Source organism: Salvelinus namaycush, chromosome 8 (assembly GCF_016432855.1).
Source record: "Salvelinus namaycush isolate Seneca chromosome 8, SaNama_1.0, whole genome shotgun sequence".
Taxonomy (NCBI): domain Eukaryota; kingdom Metazoa; phylum Chordata; class Actinopteri; order Salmoniformes; family Salmonidae; genus Salvelinus; species Salvelinus namaycush.
In genome coordinates, this window is record NC_052314.1 from 38056103 (window position 1) to 38081998 (window position 25896).

The 25896-nt window shown below is 46.2% G+C and overlaps 1 protein-coding gene across 1 annotated transcript in view; it reads right to left on the minus strand.

Moving 5' to 3' along the window:
• LOC120052654 (leptin receptor-like) overlaps nucleotides 1-24169 on the minus strand; it is a 77156-nt gene extending 52987 nt beyond the window's left edge. The window contains exons 1-4 of the mRNA XM_038999695.1: nucleotides 23918-24169; nucleotides 5509-5568; nucleotides 4507-4559; nucleotides 1160-1405 (exon numbers count right to left, since the gene is read on the minus strand). Of these exons, the coding sequence (XP_038855623.1) occupies nucleotides 1160-1405; nucleotides 4507-4559; nucleotides 5509-5519 (310 nt within the window). The 5' untranslated portion in view covers nucleotides 5520-5568; nucleotides 23918-24169. The remainder of the gene's footprint in view (nucleotides 1-1159; nucleotides 1406-4506; nucleotides 4560-5508; nucleotides 5569-23917) is intronic.
• Nucleotides 24170-25896: the final 1727 nt, after the last annotated feature.

Consider the following 25896-nt stretch of genomic DNA (forward strand, 5'->3'; position numbering starts at 1 on the left):
GAGGTCGGGTACTGACATTGGGCGATTAGGCCTGGCTCGCAGTTGTGGTTCCAATTTATCCCAAAGGTGGTCGATGGGGTTGAGGTCAGGGCTCTGTGCAGGCCCCCCAAAAAACAACTTTTGAACGGTAGTGTATACCGGAGGTACACAATACCTGCGTTAGACAGAGTTATTTTGATAAGAGGGGGTGAATGAATTAATAACATCTTCCCATTCACTGTTTGTTTAATTCATCAAAGTGGATCCTGAGATAATATTGGCCAGATTCAAGGTCTATTTTTCAGAATATGTTCCATGGCTTTTTTGCTATGACTGTCCTAATTGGGTGTGGGTTTATTATTTATTTAACTAGGTGTGTGTGTGTATGTGTGTGCACCGGGGCCTCCAACTCCTCTTTCTATTCTGGTTAGAGACAGTTTGCACTGTTCTGTGAATGGAGTAGTACACAGCGCTGTACGAGATCTTCAGTTTCTTGGCAATTTCTCGCATGAAATAGCCTTCATTTCTCAGAACAAGAATAGACTGACGAGTTTCAGAAGAAAGTTATTTTTTTCTGGCCATTTTGAGCCTGTAATCGAACACACAAATGCTGATGCTCCAGATACTCAACTAGTCTAAAGAAGGCCAGTTTTATTGCTTCTTTAATCAGGACAACAGTTTTCAGCTGTGCTAACATAATTGCAAAGGGTTTTCTCATGATCAATTAGCCTGATAAACTTGGATTAGCTAACACAAAGTGCCATTGGAACACAGGAGTGATGGTTGCTGATAATTGGCTTCTATACGCCTATGTAGAAATTCCATAAAAAATCTGCCGTTTCCAGCTACAACAGTCATTTACAACATTAACAATGTCTACACTGTATTTCTGATCAATTTGATGTTATTTTAATGGACAAAAAATTTGCTTTTTTTTCAAAAACAAGGACATTTCTAAGTGACCCAAACTTTTGAACAGTAGTGTATACAAAGCATCTCTGAGGAGGAGTGCTGATTAAGGAGCAGGTCCCCAACTCCTATTCATTATGATTTAAAAGGCAGAACTGATCCTGGCTCAGCACTGCTACTCTAAGATGCTTTGTGAATACGGGCCCAGGTCTTGCAGAGAGAACTATCACCCAGTAACTGTAATGTCATTAAAACAGAGCAGGACTCTGACCTCCACTGGGATTTGTCTCCTGGGGAGGTATTAGTGTGCTTGTGGAGTTCCTAAAGAGGCACTGGGGTGTGTGTGGGTGTCCCGGATCAGATGGTGCCCTCCTGGACCCTGCAGACCCTTCGTCCTCTCCCTCTCCCCCATGATGAAGCTGGGCTGGGGGTGAGGCACAGCAGAGCTCTGTCTGCCAAGGGAGGTCTAGAACGTCTCCATGGGGGGATTCTTGCATAGGCTCCAGAGACACAACACCTTAGGCAGAAATGGGAAGTTTACATGGTTGACAGGAAATGACATCAGACACAGGGCAGAAGCTGTGGCATGATGATGCTGGTAACACCAGAGTTGTGGGTTTGATTCTTCACATGGTATTCCATCCCCACAATATTTATTTCCAACCGTTACAATAGCATTTGTTCCTAGGCAGAATCAAAAATATTTAAATGGAGGTCATTGATGTAAATTGATAATAATGATACATTCATCAATTAAAAAGACCAATCATTCAAGACATGTTCATGAAGTTGGAAAAAGTATTATAAAAAAGGCAATACTATTGTTCAGAGAACATCAGTGGAATAAACTCTGGTAACCTCAGTCTTTACCAGAGGGATTCTATAGCTTAAGGATACAGTTGAAGTCAGAAGTTTACATACACTTAGGTTGGAGTCATTAAAACTTTTTTGCAACCACTCCACAAATTTCTTGTCAACAAACTATAGTTTTGACAAGTCGGCTAGGACATCTACTTTGTGCATGACACACGTAATCTTTCCAACAATTGTTTACAGACAGATGATTTCACTTATAATTCACTCTATCACAATTCCAGTGGGTCAGAAGTTTACATACACTAGGTTGACTGTGCCTTTAAACAGCTTGGAAAATTCCAGAAAATTATGTCGTGGCTTTAGAAGCTTCTGATAGGCTAATTGGAGGTGTACCTGTGGATGTATTTCAAGGCCTACCTTCAAACTCAGTGCCTCTTTGCTTGACATAATGGGAAAATCAAAAGAAATCAGCCAAGACCTCAGGAAATGAATTGTAGACCTCCACAAGTCTGGTTCATCCGTGGGAGCAATTTCCAAACGCTTGATGGTACCACGTTCATCTGTACAAACAAGAGTACGCAAGTATAAACACCATGGGACCACGCAGCCGTCATACCACTCAGGAAGCAGACGCGTTCTGTCTCCTAGAGATTAACTTACTTTGGTGCGAAAAGTGCAAATCAATCCCAGAACAACAGCAAAGGACCCTGTGAAGATGCTGGAGGAAACAGGTACAAAAGTATCTATATCCACAGTAAAACGAGTCCTATATCGGCATAACCAGAAAGGCCGCTCATTAAGGAAGAAGTCACTGCTCCAAAACCACCATAAAAAAGCCAGACTACAGTTTGCAACTGCACATGGGGACAAAGATCGTACTTTCTGGAGAAATGTCCTCTGGTCTGATGATAGAAAAATAGAACTGTTTGGCCATAATGACCATCATCATGTTTGGAGGAAAAAGGGGGAGGCTTGCAAGCCAAAGAACACCATCCCAACCATGAAGCACGGGGGTGGCAGCATCATGTTGTGGGGGTGCTTTGCTGCAGGAGGGCCTGGTGCACTTCACGAAATAGATGGCACCATGAGTATGGAAAATTATTTGGATATATTTTAGCAACATCTCAAGACATCAGTCAGGAAGTTGAAGCTTGGTCGCAAATGGGTCTTCCAAATGGACAATGACCCCAAGCATACTTCCAAAGTTGTGGCAAAATGGCTTAAGGACAACAAAGTCAAGGTATTGGAGTGGCCATCACAAAGCCATGATCTCAAACCTATAGAAAATTTGTTGGCAGAACTGAAAAAGCGTGTGCGAGCAAGGAGGCCTACAAACCTGACTCAGTTACACCAGCTCTGTCAGGAGGAATGGGCCAAAATTCACCCAACTTATTGTGGGAATCTTGTGGAAGGCTACCCGAAATGTTTGACCCATGTTAAACAATTTTAAAGGCAATACTACGAAATACTAATTGAGTGTATGTAAACTTCTGACCCACTGGGAATGTGATGAAAGAAATAAAAGCTGAAATAAGTAATTCTCTCTACTATTATTCTGACATTTCACATTCCTAAAATAAAGTGGTGATCCTAACTGACCTAAGACAGGGAATTTTTACTAGGATTAAATGTCAGGAATTGTGAAAAACAGAGTTTAAATGTATTTGGCTAAGGTGTATGTAAACTTCCGACTTCAACTGTAAATACTGAACATGGTCCTATTTCAACAGGTGAAACAATGTGACTGACACAATATGAAGGCACGTCATAGGGATACAGTGCCTCAGGGAGACATAGAGTATTTTTTATCACCTTTATTTAACTAGGCAAGTCAGTTAAGAACAAATTCTTATTTTCAATGACGGCATAGGAACAGCCTTGTTCAGGGGCAGAACGACAGATGTTCACCTTGTCAGCTCGGGGATTCGATCTTGCAACCTTTCCGTTACTAGTCCTCCTCCAAGACCATGATTCATTCCACCCATTAGAAGGATTGTTGCCTTACACATTGGATGACGTCCAACATTAAAAGGATGGGTAACCGCAGAGAACAGCGTACCTCTATTTCGATCACACAGTGTCACACCAATGAAATGCAACACTTAATGGCCCTTTTGATTTTGCCAATAATGGACTGTATTGTAAGTAGCTAAGGGGTGTGATAGTTTGGGAAACGCTGCATTACACACTATGTCCTCGGGATCCCAAGGGCTGCACGTTTTGTTGTTTGCCCTAACACTACACAGCTGATTCAAACGATCAAAGTTTTGATGATTAGTTGATTATTTGAATCAGCTGTGTAGTGCCAGGGAAAAAAACTAAACGTGCACACCATGGTGTCCCGAGGACCGAGTTTAGGAAACCCTGGTGTAGTGGATGTGATAGTATAGGAAGAGGCCCTGTGTTTCTGTGTATACAAATACAAGTGCACTGTACTGTATTTGCTGACATGGGTAGGCCTAGTTCCGGCGAAAAGCTGCTAGGGAACACCACGTAACATGTAACTGCATGTGGCGTTGCTTCTGAAATGTTTGAGTGAGTGAAATTGTGCGATTACAGGCATAACCCCCTTTACGATCCGTGTGGGCACACGCACAAAGCACTCGAGGCAAAGCAGATTAAGCGCCGCCTTCGCCCAATCCGGAACTAATGCTGCTCTGATCTCACGCATCCCATTCAGTCCTGGCAGATTCTCTCGGTCTACGCGAAGCAATCTGCCCACGGGAGGTTGTAGGGGAGGTAATGTGGATGGACGCAGTGAGATAGTTACGATTCTTCTAATGGGGAAGGAACTCAACTCACCACGGGAGATGATGAGGATATGCACTAGGAATGTTAGCATTGCAGACAGGATCCTGCAGAGATAGAGAGAGAGAGGAGGAAGAGGGAACGAGAGTGAGCGAGGGAGAGATAAAATGTTTACATCTTCTATCAGTTATGAGAGATGGTATGGGGAGTAATTTAGAGAGGGAAGGGGGATCAGGTGAGATGTACAGGTGAATAAAAAGAGAAACGGATGAATAGAGAAAGACAAGATAGAGAACATGAGATAAAAGAGAGAGACAGAGAGATAGATAAAGAGAGGAAAGCAGAGAGAGTCTTGTCAACCCAATGCTGACTCAACCCAAAACTAGTTTCACAGGAGAACAGGAGAGTGTTTTACAGTAGGTACTTAAGTCAGCAGTGTCACTGAGCTTCATCAGGGCCTTTAGTCACAATGTTGAGTCACTGTTCTTCCTGTCCGGTTTTGCATCCCCTCAGGCTAGTGCGGTAGGGGAGATCTTTGTGGGCTATACTCTGCCTTGTCTCAGGGTCTGTTGATATCCCTTTGGCAAAGTGGGTGGGGTTATATTCTGCCTGGTTGGCCCTGTCTAGGGGTATCTTTGGACGGGGCCACAGTTTCCCAGAGTACCTATGCGGCAATAGTCTATGTGCCAGGGGGCTAGGGTCAGTCTGTCCTATCTGGTGTAATTCTCCTGTCTTATCTGGTGTCCTGTGTGATCTTCAGTATGCTTCCTCTAATTCTCCCATCTCTCTCTCGCTCTCTCTACCTTCCCGGAGGACCTGAGCCTCAGGACTACATGGCCTGACAACTTCTGGCTGTTCCTGTCTCCAGTCCACCTGGTCGTGCTGCTGATCCAGTTTCTGTTGTTCTACCTGTGGCTATAGAACCGTAACCTTGTCCCGGACCTGCTGTTTCGACCCTCTTCCTCCCTCTCCCTCCCCCTCTCTCTCTCTTTACTGCACCTGCTGTCTCGACCACTGAATACTAAAGGCCTGGGTGTTGCCCACAATCATACTTACATTGTCTTCATGAGTTAGAGTTGGCGAGCATGGCCTCTACTGCGGTTGTGATGACTCTCACTGAGGAGAGAGCAAAGGTAGAGAGAACCTTAGAGACTATTTGGGAAGACACAACACATTTTACATTTGAGTAATTTGGCAGACAGTCTGATCAAGAGTGACTTACAGTTTGTGCATTGATCTTAAAGGACTAATCCACAAAAAAAATCATATGATGCAAAATGCATCAAAACTTGACTGCTGACATGCAAAATATTTTAGGACTGTTTCAACAATGGACTAATGAAAACATACCAAAGGATAGTTTTTGAGTGGATTTTTAGTCTGTACTTTAATAAATCATGTTGATTTAAAAATGACATGTCACTGCAACTCAGATAATAATACGCCATTTCAGTTTCAAGTTTTATTAGTAATATGTACAGGATACACATGGTATACAAAGTCCAACGAAGCGCTTACTTGCAGATTCCTTACTCGACAATGCAACAACAATAAGAAATAATAAAATATAATAATTTAGCCCGAATTTACCCCGTAGTGCCGGAAGACGCAAAGGAAGGAGACGGCAGGACTTAGAGAACCGATCCACAACGACCAGGATCGTGGTGTTACCCTGTGAGGGAGGAAGATCCGTGAGGAAGTCCACCGATAGGTGCGACCACGGCCGCTGTGGAACGGGTAAGGTCTGTAACTTCCCTCTGGGCAGGTGCCTAGGGGCCTTGCACTGGACGCACACCGAGCAGGAGGAAACATAAACCCTCATGTCCTTGGCCAAGGTGGACCACCAGTACTTCCCACTAAGACAGCGCACTGTCCGACCGATGACAGGATGACCAGAGGAGGGTGACGTGTGGGCCCAATAAATCAAATGGTCGCGGACAGCAGACGGAACATACAGACGCCCAGCTGAACACTGGAGGGGAGTGGGCTCTGTACGTGATGACCACTCGATGTCCGCGTCCAGCTCCCACACCACCGGTGCCACCAGGCAAGAGGCCGGAAGTATGGGAGTGTGATCTATGGACTGCTCCTCTGTGTCATACATCCGGGACAGTGCGTCTGCCTTAGCGTTCTGGGAACCTGGTCTGTAGGACAGGGTGAAAACAAAACGGTAAAGAACATGGCCCACCTTGCCTGGCGAGGGTTCAGTCTCCTCGCCACCCGGATGTACTCCAGATTGCGGTGGTCAGTTCAGATGAGAAAAGGGTGTTTAGCCCCCTCAAGCCAATGTCTCCACGCCTTCAGAGCCTTGCAAACAGCCAACAGCTCCCGGCCCCCCACATCATAGTTTCGCTCCGCCGGGCTGAGCTTCTTCAAAAAGAAAGCACAGGGGCGGAGCTTTGGTGGCGTACCCAAGCGCTGAGAGAGCACGGCTCCTATCCCAGCCTCGGACGCGTCCACCTCCACTCCGAGGTAAACAGAGCTCTCAGGTGACCAAAAGCCCTGTCCGCCTCAGCCGACCACTGCAGTCGCACCGGTCCCCCCTTCAGCAGTGAGGTAATGGGAGCCGCTACCTGACCAAAGCCCCGGATAAACCTCCGGTAGTAGTTGTCAAACCCTAGAAACCGCTGCACTTCCTTTACCGTGGTGGGAGTCGGCCAATTACGCACGGCTGAAATGCGTTCACTCTCCATCTCCACCCCTGAAGTGGAAATGCGATACCCTAGGAAGGAGACGGACTGTTGGAAGAACAGACATTTCTCAGCCTTGACGTACAGGTCATGCTCCAACAGTCGACCAAGCACCCTGCGCACCAGGGACACATGCTCGGCGCATGTAGCGGAGTATATCAGAATGTCGTCGATATACACCACTACACTCTACCCGTGCAGGTCCCGGGAAAATCTGGTCTACAAAGGCCTGGAAGACTGATGGAGCATTCATCAACCCGTACGGCATGACAAGGTACTCAGTGCCCTGAGGTGGTACTAAATGCCGTCTTCCACTCGTCCCCCTCCCGGATACGCACCAGGGTAGGCCCAGCACCACGGGAAACGCAGGAGAATCCATAAGGAAAAGACTAATTCTCCCCTTGTGACCATCTGCGTAACCATGCCCATTGGAGCGGTGGCCTCCCTAATTAGCCCTGACCCTAATGGTCGACTATCTAGGGCGTGCACAGGGAAGGGCATATCCACAGGAACAATGGGGATCCCTAAACTATGGGCAAATACTCTGTCAATAAAATTCCCAGATGCGCCTGAATCTACGAGCGCCTTATGCTGGGAATGCGGGGAAAACTCAGGTGCCGACTCACCTGGGGTGACACGAGAGTGCCCTGCCTGCTGCCTTGACTCCCAGAGGAACCTCGCCAGCACCGACCAGCAGTGTGCCCTCTGCGGCCACAGATGGTACAGAGAACGGCCCCTCCTCCGGTCGCCCTAAGCGCAGCACCTCCCAGCTCCATGGGCGTCGGAGCGGTGATGCTGGGGGATGGAACTGACTGGCCCCGATCCGGACGTCCGTGGGTAGCCAGCAGGTTATCAGGACAGATGGACAGGTCCACCAGCTGGTCAAACGTGAGAGTGGTGTCCCTGCAGACCAACTCCCGATGGACGTCCTCGCGCAGACTGCACCGGTGGTGATCGATCAGGGCCCTGTCGTTCCATCCCGCGCTGGCGGCCAGGGTCCGGAAGTCCAAGGCGAACTCCTTTGCGCTCCTCGGCCCCTGCCTCAGGTGGAACAGACATTCACCCGTCGCTCTACCCTCAGGCGGGTGGTCGAAAACTGCCCGACAGCGGCGGGTGAACTCCGCGTAATGGTCCAACACCGCTTCTCCTTCCCCCCATATGGCGTTGGCCCACTCCAGGGCTTTCCCTGAGAGACAGGAGACGAGGGCGGACACGCTCTAACGTCCCGAAGGAGCCGGGTGAACGGTCGCCAGGTAGAGTTCCAGCTGGAGTAGGAACCCCTGGCACCCGGTAGCCATCCCATCATACTCCCTCGGGAGCGCGAGCCGAATCCCACTGGGACTGGGTGAAGGAGGGGTGAACAGGTTGTAGTTGTAGTGGTGCTGGTGGAGGCGCTGGAAGAACTCCTCCTCTCTCCCATCGGTCCATTGTCTGCAGCACGCGATCCATGGTGGTGCCGAGATGTTGCAACATGGTCGCATGCTGCTGGACGCGCTCCTCGACCGCAAAAGGGGGGTTGTCTGTTCCTGCTGACTCCATTATTTGGTGCGTGATTCTGTAGTGGTCTGGGTGTAGCTGGTGCAAAGGAGTCAGGCGCAGGACAGCAGAGATGAGTAAGACTAGTAACTTTACTCAAATATTCCAATAACATGTCGTAATACCGAGCCCACAAAAACGGACCGAACATACATAAAACAATCACGCACAAAAACCATGGGGAAAACAGAGGGTTAAATAATGAACATGTAATTGGGGAATTGAAACCAGGTGTGTAAAACAAAGACAAAACAAATGGAAAATGAAAAGTGGATCGGCGATGGCTAGAAGGCCGGTGAACGCCGCCTGAACAAGGAGAGGGACCGACTTCGGCGGAAGTCTGGCACGCCTTAGGAAGTAAAGACGCTGTTGCACCCTCTTGGTCCATGTCAAGTCCTCTGTGACATGGATGCCGAGGAACTTAAAACTGCTGACTCTCTACTAGAGGACGACCGATTAATCGGCATGGCCGAATTTTATCGGCGTGGCCGATTAATTAGGGCCGATTTCAAGTTATCATAACAATCGGTAATCGGCCTTTTTGGATGCCGATTATGGCCGATTACATTGCAATCCATGAGGAAACTGCGTGGCAGGCTGACCACCTGTTACGCGAGTGCAGCGTCAAAAGGACCTTGTGGCTGCAATGAGCCAAGGTAAGTTGCTAGCTAGCATTAAACTTATCTTATAAAAAACAATCAATCTTCACATAATCACTAGTTACATACACATGGTTGATGATATTACTAGGTTAACTAGATTGTCCTGCGTTGCATATAATCAATGCGGTGCCTGTTAATTTATCATCGAATAACAGCCTAATTCAACTTCGCTAAACGGGTGATGATTTAACAAGAGTGCATTCGTGAAAAAAGCACATTCGTTGCACAAATGTACCTAACCATAAACATCAATGCCTTTCTTAAAATCAATACACAGAAGTATATTTTTTTAAACCTGCATATTTAATTAAAATAAATGCATGTTAGCAGGCAATATTAACTAGGGAAATTTTGTCACTTCTCTTGCATTCAGTGCAAGCAAAGTCAGGGTATATGCAACTGTGTTTCTTCCTAACAAAGACCGTAATTAATTTGCCAGCATTTTACATAATTATGACATAACATTGAAGGTTGTGCAATGAAACAGCAATATTTTGACTTAGGGTTGCCACCCGTTTGACAAAACACAGAATGGTTCCGTATTACACTGAAAGAATAAACGTTTTGTTTTCTAAATGACAGTTGCCTGGATTTGACCATATTAATGACCAAAGGCTCATATTTCTGTGTGTTTATTATAATTAAGTCTATGATTTGATATTTCATAGAGCAGTCTGACTGAGCGGTGGTAGGCAGCAGCAGGCTCGTAAGCATTCATTCTAACAGCACTTTACTGCGTTAGCAAGCAGCTCTTACAATGCTTGACACATAGGCTTGAAGTCATAAACAGAGCTATCAACTCCCGAGATTAGGCTGGCAATACTAAAGTGCCTATAAGAACATCCAATCGTCAAAGGTATACGAAATACAATTGTTATAGGGAGAAACAGTTGACGCGTCATAATTCCTATAACTACAACCTAAAACTTCTTAACTGGGAATATTGAAGAACTGAATATTGAACCACCAGCTTTCATATGTTCTCATGTTCTGGGCAAGGAATTTAAACGTTAGCTTTTTTACATGGCACATAAAGCACTTTTACTCTCCAACACTGTGTTTTTAAATTATTTAAACCAAATTGAACATGTTTCATTATTTATTTGAGGTAAATAGATTTTATTTGTGTATTATATTAAGTTAAAATAAAAGGGTTCATTGTACATTCAGTATTGTTGTAATTGTCATCATTACAAATATATATAAAAATCGTCCGATAAAATCGGTATCGGCTTTTTTTGGTCCTCCAATAATCGGAACCGGTATCGGCGTTGAAAAATCATAATCGGTCGTCCTCTACTCTCTACAGCAATCCCGTTGATGTGGATCAGGGCATGTTCCCTCCTCTGCTTCCTGAAGTCAACAATCAACTCCTTTGTTTTGCTGACATTGAGGGCGAGATAGTTGTCCTGGCATCACAATGCCAGTTCCCTTACCTCCTCCCTATAGACTGACTCGTCGTTGTTGGTTATCAGTCCTACAACCGTGGTGTCGTCATCAAACTTGATGATGGAGTTGGTGTCGTGCAAAGCAACGGAGTTGTGGGTGACAAGGGAGTACAACGGCTGAGGACACACCCCTGCGGGGCCCCTGGTAAGAGTCAGTGTGGAGGAGGTGTTGTTGCCAATCCTCACAGCTAATGGTCTGTCCGTCAGGAATGCCAGGATCCAGCTGCAGAGGGTGGAGTCAAGACCCAGGGCTCTGAGCTTGGTGTCGCGCTTGGAGGGAACAATAGTGTTGAATGCTGAACTGAAGTCAATGAACAGCATTCTCACATAGGTGTTCCTCTTGTCCAGATGTGTTACGGCCGTGTGAAAAGCGATGGAAATGGCATCTTCCGTGGATCTGTTGGAGAGGTAGGCAAATTGGAGTGGGTCCAATTTGCTTTGCTTCCTGCTGAGTGCCACAACAACAGCCTTCCATTTAGTTTTTAGTGTTTCCATCAATGCCTGGATTGTGTTGAGGGGTACCGTGTCTGAAAGCCAAGGTAGGCACAGGAGGCAAGTATTAAGAAAGGAAAACATCTCAATAAACACCATTATAAGAACAGTGGAAGTCGGTGCCGTTAGAGATGAGGGAGGATGATTATTTTTTTATGAACATGGCCTTATTTCTATTACAGCGTATTGGATGACTGTCATTCATATTCCATTCACCCAGCTCAATGTAACATCGACAGATTTAGGCTACTACATGATACTAAATTGTTCCCTATACCCATCATGTTGTTGCTACAACCTAGCCTATGAATAACATTTTACAACGTACTTGTCACGACTCCCACCGAAGGTGGCTCCCCTTCCTGTTCGGGTGGCGCTCGGCGGTCGTCGTCACCGGCCTATTAGCTGCCACTGATCTCCCCCCCCCCCCCCCTTGTCTGTTTATTAGTTGCACCTGTGTTTAGTTAGGTTAATTGGTTGGGCTTTATTTACCAGCCGGCCCGCCTCCTGGTTGTGCGGGATTATTTTCAGTATACGTTTGTACTCGACTGTACGTCACGGTTGTTTGTGTATGGTGTTGTTTGCTGAACTGTTTAGTTCCCCCTGTTTGGGGCATTTGTTTTGAGTTGGCGTCATTTGCACCGGTGTGGTGTAATAAAAGTATCGCTACCCTGAACTCGCTGCTTGCTGCGCCTGACTTCTTCCTCCACTACACCCCGGACGTTACAGAATCCCGCACCCCGAAAGAATGGAGTCAGCAGGAGCAACTGCCAACCCCCTTCCATCGATGGAGAAACGTGTCCTCCACCACACCGGCGTTCTCCATCGGATCGGATCCGCGATGGACCAGATGATGGAGAGAATGGACCGACGGGAGAGGAGTGGTCTCCTCTCTCCACCTTCGGTTTCCCCAGCTCTGGACCCCTCTTCTCCTCTCTTCCCATCCTCCGGCTTCAGCGCTCTCCGTCTTGCGCTCCCGAGGGAGTATGATGGAGCGGCGGCGGGGTGACAGGGGTTCTTGCTCCAACTGGAACTGTACCTGGCGACCGTGAGGCCCACTCCCTCTGGAGCGGAGAGGGTGAGTGTCCTCATCTCCAGCCTGACGGGTCGTGCTCTGGAGTGGGCAAACGCGGTCTGGAATGGCCCAGACTCGGCGAAGGAGCACTACCCGGAATTCACCCGCCGCTTTTGTGCCGTGTTTGACCACCCTCCAGAGGGCCGAGCGGCTGGAGAGCGACTGTTCCACCTTAGGCACGAGAAGAGGAGCGCCCAGGATTACGCCTTGGAGTTCCGGACCTTGGCCGCTGGGTCTGGGTGGAACGACAGGGCTCTGATAGACCACTACTGGTGTAGTCTCCGGGAGGACGTCCGCAGGGAGCTAGCGTGTCGGGACAACGCTCTCTCCCTGGATGAACTTATCGACATGTCTATGGACAATCTGGACAATCTGCTGGCTGCCCGCGGGTGTTCGGAGAGGGTCCTGTTCGTTCCACCACCTAGCACCCCCGCTCCCATTCCTATGGAGTTGGGAGGGGCCGTGCCGAGGGGTACCGGAGGAGGGGGCTCCCCCTGCACCAGCTGTGGTCGGAGAGGACACACGGCCGATCGGTGCTGGGGGGGCCCGTCTGGGAGTCGAGATGGCCCCTCTCTGTCACCCCAGGTGAGTCAGCATCAAACTCACCCAGAACCCCCTGTTGGTCACATGTTTGTCTTGATTTTTTTTCTTGAATTTTTCCCCTCTTCCCAGCATAAGGCTCTAGTCGATTCAGGTGCAGCTGGGAATTTTATGGATCGCGGACTCGCCATCAAGCTGGGTGTTCCGCTCGTGCAGATAGATTCTCCCTTCCCTGTGCACTCCCTAGATAGCCGGCCATTAGGGTCAGGGTTGATCAGGGAGGCCACAGTTCCACTGGACATGGTGACGCAGGGGAATCATAGGGAGCGAATTAGTCTCTTCATTATCGATTCGCCTGCATTTCCAGTGGTGCTGGGGCTTCCCTGGCTGGCTAGTCACAATCCTAAGATTTCGTGCAGACAGGGGGTTCTCCAGGGGTGGTCAGAGGAGTGTTCTGGAAAGTGTCTGGGAGTTTCCATCGGTGCCACGTCGGTGGAGAGTCCAGACCAGGGTTCCACGGTGCGCATCCCCCCGAATATGCCGATTTGGCAATCGCTTTCAGTAAGAAGAGAGTGACTAAATGAACACCTCATCAACCGGGGGGGGATTGTGAGATAAATCTCCAGGTAAACGCTGCGCTTCCCAAGAGTCACGTGTACCCATTGTCCCACGAGGAGACGTTCAAATGGCCTACAAACCTGACTCAGTTACACCAGCTCTGTCGTCGGCCTGACATCAAATTATGTCAATTAGCCTATCAGAAGCTTCTAAAGCCATTACATAATTTTCTGGAATTTTCCAAGCTGTTTAAAGGCACAGTCAACTTAGTGTATGTAAACTTCTGACCCACAGGAATTGTGATACAGTGAATTATAAGTGAAATAATCTGTCTGTAAACAGTTGTTGGAAAAATGTCTTGTGTCATGCACAAAGTAGATGTCCTAACCGACTTGCCAAAACTATAGTTTGTTAACAAGAAATTTGTGGAGTGGTTGAAAAACTAGTTTTAATGACTCCAACCTAAGTGTATGTAAACTTCCGACTTCAACTGTAGCTACTAGCAGTTACACAGGCGGGGGCCCCAGTGGCAATACATTTATAAAACCAAAAGCTTACCTTGACTTGGAAGAGTTCCGGAAACTAGCTGTCCTCCAGCTACACAATGGTGCTACCTTACAGAGTGCTGTTGAGGCTACTGTAGACCTTCATTGCAAAACAGTGTTTTAATCAATTATTTGATGACGTGAACACATTTAGTATAGTTTTATCTAAAAAGGGTAACTTTTTAATGTTTCACTATTTTTATTTCTCAGAAATTCACTTAGGAGGATGATCCTCCCCTTAATCCTCTGAGGAACCTCAAACTCTTCCCAAAAGTAAGCTCCCCTGTCGCTGCGGCGATCATTTATAGGCTCATTCCCAAACTATTACCAGGGGTCCCCTGCACGCAGGCACACTTTACAACCCCCCGGAGCGGACAGAGAAATACAACTTCACTCTATCCAATCAGAGCAGCAGGATCAACGTACAGCCCGCCCTTCTCTTTACAGACAGGCAAACTAGCCAGTTGAGTTAATTAGACCGCCCATGGATGACTCAAATCATTCTGGAATGATAACTCAGATTAAAACTGGGAAAAGCAAGGGAAAATATAAACAAAGACATTACTGTAATGAGCTGACCTACAGGGGATATGGCTGAGACAAGAACATGTAGCCAAATCACGGTCTGCTTTGACATTGGACATGCATCTCTGTCCTAGCATTCGCAAACTGTTTGGAGTGTTTTCGGGAACCAATGCGACATATAGCCTAATCAATTAGACATTAGTGGCAACAAATGCTGTAAAACATTCAGCAGGATGTTTTCAGTATGTAGCGTGAGATAGGCTACACATTTTGTCCGACCTTTGTCTGTGTGAATTGGTATGTAGGGGAAATGGCACGCTTTTTACAGTCACGGCGCAGCATATGATGAGCCCGTCATCAGACTGCTCAACAAGCACATCCAATTGGTAAATGTAAATGAATTGTTGTGTGTGGTTAACTTCGTCTTTTCTGAAGCTAAGGCGGTCACAGAGCTAGGCCTATTCGACTCACTTAGTAATTGAGAAGGTGTTGTCACCTGGTCTAGGAACCTGATTCCCATACCAAACATCAATAGCCTCCGACCCTTAGCATGCAAGTTCATGAAAAGTCATTCATGAAAATTACTCCAAACATGAACACAGATTAATGACTGCATCCATTCATTCATTGGTTCTCTGGATCAAAACAGTACGATGGACAGCGGCCCAGCTCTACCAAGTGGCAACCTGCAGATGAGAGCTGAGTGGCCTAAACCATCCATAGGAATGACTTGTGTTACTGAGCGATAACAATCAGGCCTAGGTGTTATTCAGTGAGATATAACAATGTGTGTGTGTGTGTGTGTGTGTGTGTGTGTGTGTGTGTGTGTGTGTGTGTGTGTGTGTGTGTGTGTGTGTGTGTGTGTGTGTGTGTGTGTGTGTGTGTGTGTGTGTGTGTTATATCAAACGACTATCAGCATAATGATGAGAAGGAAGCACTGGGCACGATCAGGCTCTACATTAAAAACAAAGGTGAATCCTTTCAATGACAGCCCGTGCTGGTACACACAAGCCTCATGCCTGATTTTCATTAGATCACATATCAAAACAAGTTGTATTCTGCAAGTAACAATAACAAGATATGACAGCAGGCCTGTCACAAATAATCAAACTACCAGAAAACTAATGAATGTCAATCTAGATCTGATCAACAAATGTGGCCCACAATGGAATAGGCACCTCATGCATATTTACGCATAGACCACTGGCCAAATCAAATCTCTCAAATCTAATTTTGGTTGCTGATTGAATTTCAGCCAGAGCCAGAATGGCAATGTAGATTAACCTATAAAGGTGTGAAGCCTGTTTTTTGTCACACAAATCTCAGCCTCTCGATTGCATGCCCCTGGGAGTATAGCTTAATAACCTACTCCACCAAGCCAGTGTGAGTCACAGTGTTATCTTGGTTACTCACAAGTAAAACTCTTGGGAATGTTGTCACTTCCCAATTAGTCAGGGGTTGAACCAGTTCCAAACTCTGTGTTCTGGGGCTTGCATTACCGGGAGGAAATCCTGGTTGATTTCTCAACTAAAGCAGTTCCACAGTTCCCTCCTCTCAAGGGACTTCCAAGACATTCTTTACACATGGAGGAACTGACCGCTGATTCCCGGTACCTCAGTGGCATATATTCATAGATGCCAAGGGAAGCCAGGCTTCCCCCAAAACTTGAACATTTAAAAAAAAAACATTAAATAATGTATCTTTCGTCTCTCTGTGTTTCAGAATTTTCCTTCAATTCACAGCACGCTGAATGTATCTCACTGGATAAAGCATCCAAGTGAGCAAAACAGCGCCCCCCTGTCTCTAAATGTGTAGCCCATCTATCTGATGCTGTCTGGTCAAAAGGAGTATGACATTGTTGCCTCCCGTAGCATTGAATGCAAGGGAAGCCAGCGAGCATTTGGCCTCCCTTGATAAAATAATATATAAAATAATAGCCTATCAGCGTAAACTGAGAGAGCTCAACTGTGAATGGTCCTGGCGCGCCCCAAAGAAAGTGTTAAGGGAAGCCAGTTTGGATTTGGATCCACACCAATCACATCACATTAAAAACCAAACGTCATTGACAGGAAAAAATGCAATTGTTGCATCTCGTTGTGTTGTTGTTCTACGGTGGCAGGCTAGCTTTTTATTTATTTATTTAACCTTTATTTAACTAGGCAAGTCATATTTTACAATGACGGCTTACCCCAGCCACACCCTCCTTTAACCCGGACAACGCTGGGGCAATTGTACGCCACCCTATGGGACTCCCGATCACGGCCGGTTGTGATACAGCCCGGGATCGAACCAGGGTCTGTAGTGACGCCTCTAGCATTGAGATGCAATGCCTAGCTACAATGGTCTCTTTCCTAAATTAGCAATGGATGGAGATAGGGGTTTGAACTTTACTTGGTTTTACTTAATTCTCCGTGCTGGCCAATGATTATACTGCTGATTTTGACGGCGATTCTTGCCTGAGAGGATGTAAGTTCAATATGTGGCTAGATGTAGTAGATGAATGTTAACTACCTGGCTCATCGTTGCCCATGAAAGGAAGTTAGGCTAGCGAGCAAGCATTTTAGCCTGGTAGGCTAGGACAACAAAAACTAAAAGTGTGTACTGTATGACAGAGTCATAGACCGTTTTGGCAACATGAAAGAGAGGAGGACGGCATTGGCTTCTCTACAAGTAGGTTGAGTCAACATGTTTTTCTACTTGCAAGCGCACACACACACACACACACACACACACACACACACACACACACACACACACACACACACACACACACACACACACACACACACACACACACACACACACACACACACACACAAATCAGTACCATGGACATATTCATCATATTTAGCTTATGTTGATTGGACTAAATTCTGTTTGGTATCTTTTAGTTGTCACTGTATTAGACTAAGCATAGGTGAATTGATGATGTTGAAATGTTAAAGTTGAAATTGTGCTGGAATATTGGAGGCAGCTCCTGTTTGCCACTTCCGGTAGCCTAACTCTCCATGGTTCTAAATCAATAGTTAATTAGTAGTCTGAAAATGTCAGAAAGATGAACTTGCTTGACCATGCTGTAAGTCATGTAACTGTTTGTTACATGCAATATGCTTCGTGGACTCCACCGGACTGATGTTGCTCTCCGGTTTTGTGATGAAACACAGATGTGGTTGAATTTATTCTGCCAATGTGTCTTATTTGTCTCAGCCTAAAGCCTATATATCACAGTGGCAAGGTATATGAACTAACAGGTTATAGAGCAAACAACGCAATTATCACAACATGGGTTGTAATATGGCAAGAAAAAAATATATATGACTATTCAGACAGCTCAATGTAATATCAATAGGTTAGGCTACTACATGATACTCTAATTTTCTCTACATCCATCATGAGGTTGCTACCTCCTAGCCTATGAATAACCTTTTACAACGTAGGTGCACAGGTGGAGAGAAATTTGAGTAATCAAGGTGACAGCCAGTGACACATTCAATACCGCCTTGCACAATCATGCCTGCATCTACTGTAGCTGATCTAGGGTGTAATCATTAGTTCAACAGTTGCAAACATGAGTTTCTATTGGACAAATTCAGTTATGTTTATCCCCGTTTTGTTCTGTTTGCTTCCGTTTAAGAAAGGTTTTTCAACAGAATCGACAGAATGAATACACCCCTGATCACACGCAAGAACAGTTCACTTTCATATAGGGATGTGCTGAATAGTCGGGCAAAACGAGTATCGTAACAGATATGGGATATTTTCTGGATACGATTAAGATCCGAGTATTTTTTGTAATTATCCGTGATTGGGGGAAAAAAGGTTATTTTCGGGTGCCAGCAAGCATCTTTCTCATGTCAGTCAGTCACAGAGTTTCTAAACCATACCGTACTGTCTTTGAGTCATTAATGCGCGGTCTAAATAACTAAACGGGCTAGTTTGCCTGTCTGTAAAGAGAAGGGCCGGGTGTACGTTGATCCTGCTGCTCTGATTGGATAGAGTGAAGTTGTATTTCTCTGTCCACTAGCGTCATAAATTCACCCGATCGCTTCTCCTTGCATGTTTTCAGTCTTATCATGTACATTGCAGCTGCCTGTTACTATGATAAATCACATGGCAAGGATGTTGCTGTCAAGCTATCAACGTGCATAACATCTAACAAGTGGTGCAAGGGTACCGAAAAAAAAATATGAAACTTGTTAGCCCGCTGCAAGATTGGGACACAGACACAGACAAACACACCCACCCTTCTCCAGCTAGGTAACATAGCATCCCTCTCTGTTTGATCCAGGTGTTTGAGTAAGATGAACTAGCTAGCTGCATTCACTAGTTAAGTAAGGGACAGTGAAAGTGAAAAAAATAAGAAATATAGCTCTCTCTCTTCCGTTCCTGTAACGGTTGTCCTCCTCCTCTTCGTCCGAAGAGGAGGAGTAGGGATTGGACCAAAGCGCAGCGTGATAAGTGGACATAATGAAGTTTATTAAAGTAAAGACGAAAACCGAAAACACTTCAACAAACTACAAAATAACAAACGAACGTAGACAGACCTGAACTATGAGAACTTACATAAAACACGAAGAACGCACGAACAGGTACAGACTACAACAAACGAACGAACAAACCGAAACAGTCCCGTGTGGTGCAACATACACAGACACGGAAGACAACCACCCACAAACAAACAGTGTGAACAGCCTACCTATATATGGTTCTCAATCAGAGGAAACGTCAAACACCTGTCCCTGATTGAGAACCATATAAGGCTAATTACTAATGACCTAAACAAAGAAACACAAAACATAGAATGCCCACCCCAACTCACGCCCTGACCAACTAAACACATACAAAAATAACAGAAAACAGGTCAGGAACGTGACAGAACCCCCCCCTCAAGGTGCGAACTCCGGACGCACCACCAAAAGTCTAGGGGAGGGTCTGGGTGGGCATCTGTCCACGGTGGCGGCTCAGGCTCTGGGCGTCGTCCCCATCCCACCATAATAAATCCCCGCTTCTTTAGCCTCCTCCCAATGACCACCCTCCAAATAACCCCACCTAAATTAAGGGGCATCACCGGGATAAGGAGCAGCACCGGAATAAGGGGCAGCTCCGGACTGAGGGACGGCAGCTCCGGACTGAGGGACGGCAGCTCCGGACTGAGGGACGGCAGCTCCGGACTGAGGGACGGCAGCTCCGGACTGAGGGACGGCAGCTCCGGACTGAGGGACGGCAGCACCGGACTGGATGGCGGATCCTGACTGGCTGGCTCTGGCGGATTCTGGCTGGCTGGCTCTGGCGGATCCTGGCTGGCTGGCTCTGGCGGATCCTGGCTGGATGACGGCTCTGGCGGATCCTGGCTGGATGACGGCTCTGGCTGGTCATGGCTGGATGACGGCTCTGGCTGGTCATGGCTGGATGACGGTCACCGGGCTAAGGACACGCACCATCAGGCTAGTGCGGGGAACAACAACAGGGCACACTGGACTCTCAAGGCGTACTATAGGCCTGGTGCGTGGTACCGGCACTGGTGTTACCGGGCTGAGGGCACGCACATCAGGGCGAGTACGGGGAGAAGGAACAGTGCGTACAGGGCTCTGGAGACGCACAGGAGGCTTGATGCGTGGTGCCGGAACTGGAGGCACTGGGCTGGGGACACGCACCACAGGGAGAGTGCGTGGAGGAGGAACAGGGCTCTGGAGACGCACTGGAAGCCTGGTGCGTGGTGTAGGCACTGGTGGTACTGGGCTGGAGCGGGGAGGTGGCGCCGGAAATACCGGACCGTGCAGGCGTACTGGCTCCCTTGAGCACTGAGCCTGCCCAACCTTACCTGGTTGTATGCTCCCCGTCGCCCGACCAGTGCGGGGAGGTGGAATAACCCGCACCGGGCTATGTAGGCGAACCGGGGACACCATGCGTAAGGCTGGTGCCATGTAAGCCGGCCCGAGGAGACGCACTGGTGGCCAGATATGTAGAGCCGGCTTCATGGCACTTGGCTCAATGCTCAATCTGGCCCGGCCGATACGAGGAGCTGGTATGTACCGCACCGGGCTGTGCACACATACAGGAGACACCATGCGCTCTACTGCGTAACACGGTGTCTGCCCGTACTCTCGCTCTCCACGGTAAGTACAGGGAGTGGGCGCAGGTCTCCTACCTGACTTCGCCACTCTCCCTTTTAGCCCCCCCCCCAATAAATTTTTGGGGTTTACTCACAGGCTTCCTACCGCGTCGTCGTGCTGCCTCCATTCGCCGGTATCCCTCCTCGCACTGCGCCAGAGAATCCCAGGCAGGCTCCGGCACTCGCCCTGGGTCGATCGCCCACCTGTCGATCTCCTCCCACGTAGTGTAGCCCAGATCCTTCTCCTGCTTCCGAGCTAACTCCTCGAAACGCCGCCTCTCTGCTTTCGCTGCCTCCAGCTCAGCTTTGGGGCGGCGATATTCTCCTGGTTGAGCCCAGGGTCCCTTTCCGTCCAATATTTCCTCCCAAGTCCACGAGTCCTGGTTCTTTGGCCGCTGCTGCTGGTTCCTCTCACGCTGCTTGATCCATGGTAGGTGGGTGGTTCTGTAACGGTTGTTCTCCTCCTCTTCTTCGGACAAAGAGGAGGAGAACAACCGTTACAGTTCCTTCATTTTTGAAGAAATTAATTTGTTCAAACATGTTCAACTATTGTCTTTCTCTCTCTTTGAGTCAACTACTCACCACACTTTATGCACTGCAGTGCTAGCTAGCTGTAGCTCATGCTTTCAGTAGTATATTCATTATCTGATCCTTTGTTTGGGTGACAACATGTCAGTTCATGAAGGAGGGTCTGATAGGTTGGAGGATGTCCTCCGGAAGTTGTCATAATTACTGTGTATGTCTATGGAAGGGGGTGAGAACCACAAGCCTCCTAGGTTTTGTATTGAAGTCAAGGACGGAAACTAGCTGTCCTCCGGCTACAACATGGTGCCACCCTACAGAGTGCTGTTGAGGCTACTGTAGACCTTCATTGCAAAACAGTGTGTTTTAATCAATTATTTGGTGACGTGAATATATTTAGCATAGTTTTATCTAAAAAGGTCAACTTTTTTAACGTTTCACTATTTCACAATTTTTTATAAAAACGAACTTTCTTCCAAAATGAAGGAAAAGCAAGAGAGAGAGAGCTATATATGGTTGTATTTGTTTTTACTTTCACTTTCACTTAGCTAGCAGATGCAGCTATCTAGTTTAGCCTACTCAAACACCTGGCTAAAACAGAGATGGATGCTATGCTAGCTAGCTGGCTATGACTATCCAACACTGGAACTCTTCCAAGCCAAGGTAAGCTTTTGGTTTTATTCATTTATTGCCACCGGGGCCCACCAGTGTAACTGCTAAACTGATTTCTGACCGTACACTGTACTGCATGATTGTAGCGTGTTAACTAACACGTTAGTTCAAGTAGCTATGTTGACTATGACGTTAATATGGTGACAACGATGTAGGCTATGTGTAGCAGTTAGCGGTCATGATATGGCATGGAAAGGTTTTATCGTCTGGTCACAGACAGCTGATGTGTCGTGCACTGAAGTCCACAAGCGAAGAGAAAAAGTGAGAGGAGAGGGCGTGATCATGCTGTTTTTTTATGTGGCTGCTATGACTTTGTCCAATGGAAAGTCTCATTTTCAACTTTTGGACTAATGATTACACCTTAGATCAGTTAGATGTGCACCTATGTTGTAAACTTTCATTAATTGGCTAGGTTGTAGCAACCTCATGATGAGTATCATGTAGTAGCCTAAACCTATCCATGTTACATTGAGCTGGGTGAATGGAATATAAATGAGAGTCATCGGCACCGACTGCTACTGACACACACACACACACTCGTGCTACACACACATCACAACTGCTGCTACCAGTCTCTTGTTATGATCGATAAATACTGCACAATTTAAACACATGCCCCCCAATCCCCCCTTCCTCTAAATGTGAGAGGATGACACAACAGTAGCAGGCTTGATTACCAACAACGATGAGACAGCCTACAGGGAGGAGGTGAGGGCTCTATGAGTGTGGTGCCAGGAAAACAACCTCTCACTCAACGTCAACAAAACTAAGGAGATGATAGTGGACTTCAGGAAACAGCAGAGGGAGCACCCCCCTATCCTCATCGTCGGGACCGCAGTGGAGAAGGTGGAAAGCTTCAAGTTCCTCGGCGTACATATCACTTCCAAACTGAAATGGTCCACCCACACAGACAGTGTGGTGAAGAAGGCGCAACAGCGCTTCTTCAACCTCAGGAGGCTGAAGAAATTTGGCTTAACACCTAAAACCATCACAAACTTTTACAGATGCACAATTGAGAGCATCCTGTCAGGCTGTATCACCGCCTGGTACGGCAACTGCACCGCCCACAACCGCAAAGCTCTCCAGAGGGTGGTGCGGTCTGCCCAACGCATTACCGGGGGGGGAAATTCCTGCCCTCCTGGACACCTACAGCACCCGATGCCATAGGAAAGCCAAAAACATCATCAAGGACATCGACCACCCGAGCGACTGCCTGTTCACCCCGCTATCATCCAGAAGGCGAGGTCAGTACAGGTGCATCAAAGCTGGGACCGAGAGACTGAAAAACAGCTTCTATCTCAAGGCCATCAGACTGCTAAACAGCCATCACTACCACATCAGAGGCTATAGGAGATGCCTATAGACATAGATTAGGAATCACTGGCCACTTTTAGAAATGGATCACTAGCCACTTTAATCATGTTTCCGTATCGAGCATGACTCATCTCATATGTATAAACTGCACTCCACAATATTCTATGTTATCTTAGTCACTTTTAAATTGTGTTTACATATTGCATCACCCATCTCATATGACCAATACATTTGATTTGAATATAGGACTATAAATTGTGCAGTCCTGTATTATACTTATGCTAAAATGTTTATTCTACTGAGATATTTACTTTATGTTTATATTTTATTATTTATTATTATTGTTGCATTGTCGAGAATGAACCTGCAAGTAAACAATTCGTGGACGTGTATACCATGTGTATCCCGTACATACGACTAATAAAACTTCAAACTTGAAATTGCAAATGGCTATAAGAGTTTGTTTTACTTGCAATCTTTAACCAAAAATAAATGTAGGCCTATGCATATATACGCTATAGGCAAACAGCCTGGATAAATGAGAAGACTCAAATAAAAAGGCATTTGTTTAAACACTTTATAGATAAGCAGAAACAAGCAGCTGAGATGAGAGACTTCAAGAGAGATTGAGATGACGATCCGCTTGCGTTCTCACACCTGGACCACAAATATTCATAGAATGTTGTGGTGATCTTGAGAGTAGCGGATAGTAGTCTAGGCTATATCTCACAAAAAAAATGTCGAAGTGAGAAAGAATGAATAGTTTTTCCTTACTTGATATCTTGGTTCCTCTCTGAATCGCCAGTGTTCCGCACAGTAACCGATAGTTATCCGGTCCGCGAATCACTAGGGTACAAATACCGAAGTTACGAAGTTTGAGTCTTTATAAGTAGCCAATAATTTTCCTTGATCTATCACAAATACAAATGAGAGATAATACGTTACTTTGTTATAGACTGTATAAAAAATAACGGTTATAACATTGTTGGAAGGCAGCTACAGTTCCTTATCATTCAAGTCCGTTGTGTCTCACCAGAGCTGTCCCCTATACACGACATGAAGGTTACTGAAAGGCGCCACAGCGAACGCTATTTGGAGAAGGGAGTGGCATAGTTATGCGTGAGCCAATACCGTCACCGGAACAATCCCGCACCAAATAATAACACCTGCAATACGCATTAAAAGCACTATTATAATAAAAAAACATGTTCAATACAACATAACATCATTAACAAATCACAATTAAGTAGTAATTAGTCTAATAAAAATACAACGTATTAATATAATGTTGCCCCATAGGCATTTACAATAACATAATCAATTATCATGAAATTGCTTTTGAGTACGATGTCGCATTATTAAAATGGCAAAAAGGTTCATTTGTATAGGCCTATACTTACCTTACATCAGTGGAGTGATCTCATCCTCAAGGTGATGTCATCGGACAATTTCATAGCTGACTCATTGAAGTTTGTAGCTTCAGTAAACATTTCGTATTTTGTGTACTTAATGGGTAGCTGAAAGGTATAGTCTACACGTGTAATACATGGTAGTGGTGTTAGTCTAACTGGCATATAGTAGACAGGAATAATAATGAATATTTTGACCATATTATTCTGAAGGGATGCATGCTTATGGACTAATGTTTACCCTGAGGTGATGGTTATTTATCACATTATTCTATAATATTCATCATATTCCCTTGAAATTCCCCTTTCAAATCTTCTTCCAAAAACTACCTGGGTGATAGCTATTGTAGCTATTATTGTCGGATGAAGCATAAACCGAAGGATTACATTGATGTGTTGCATCACCCAAAACAAAGATCGGGGAAGAAGAAGCAAGGACACCAGCTTCCAGGCTCTGTTGTACTGTTCTCTGCAAGATATCAAGAGACAACCCTGCCTGGAATTGAAAAATGAACCTCGCACTGTGGAGGTGGATGGCTGATTGGTTATATTTGAGTACACAATTCCTTGCTTTCACCAAAGTACAATTTCAGTCCTGAGCAACCTGAACAACTCATTTAAAATCTGTCCATCCCAGACCCAGTTGTGTTGCTGGATCTGAAAGTAAATAGACAGACAGGGCGTATATCAGGGTCTCAATGCCTGGCATGGATGGACAGTCCCAGCTGGTCTGATTTAAAGTGAGGACAGAGGGTTCTGTCCCAACTCCTCTCTCAAAGAGCCACTGAAGTCGGTCAGATAGATTTCCCATCCGCGTTGAAGTCCTAAAACTAGTTTCTCTCACCATAGTAACTGGCCAAAAGCACAGTGTAGACCACAATTCAAAGGAGAGGGAAGAAGTTCCTACAGCCTAAAGTATGAAGCGTATCTCTTCAATCCCATATGATCTCCCTAGACTAATTCTTCAGATTAGAAACATATTTATTTGATCAAACAGGTGTTTTATTAAACTTGCAAATGACAGAAATCATTCTGAACAGCGCATCCTCTCACAGTGCGCACGCACAAACACCCACACACCCACACACCCACACACACACAGAGAGAGAGACCTAACTAAACATGAGAAATATCAGATCACATGACAAATGTACATAATAGGTAATATACATATCAGAGTAAATAAGTATCCTATCTCTACCTGGTGCTCTGTGAGGCATTAGAGACATTAGATACTACATGTGGATAATAATAATTGGTCTAGGACAATTCATCTCTAATTCCTTGGGTGATTCAGTATGAGAGGCACACAGCCAAAGCAGGGGTAGGTGTCTGTTCTCAGCA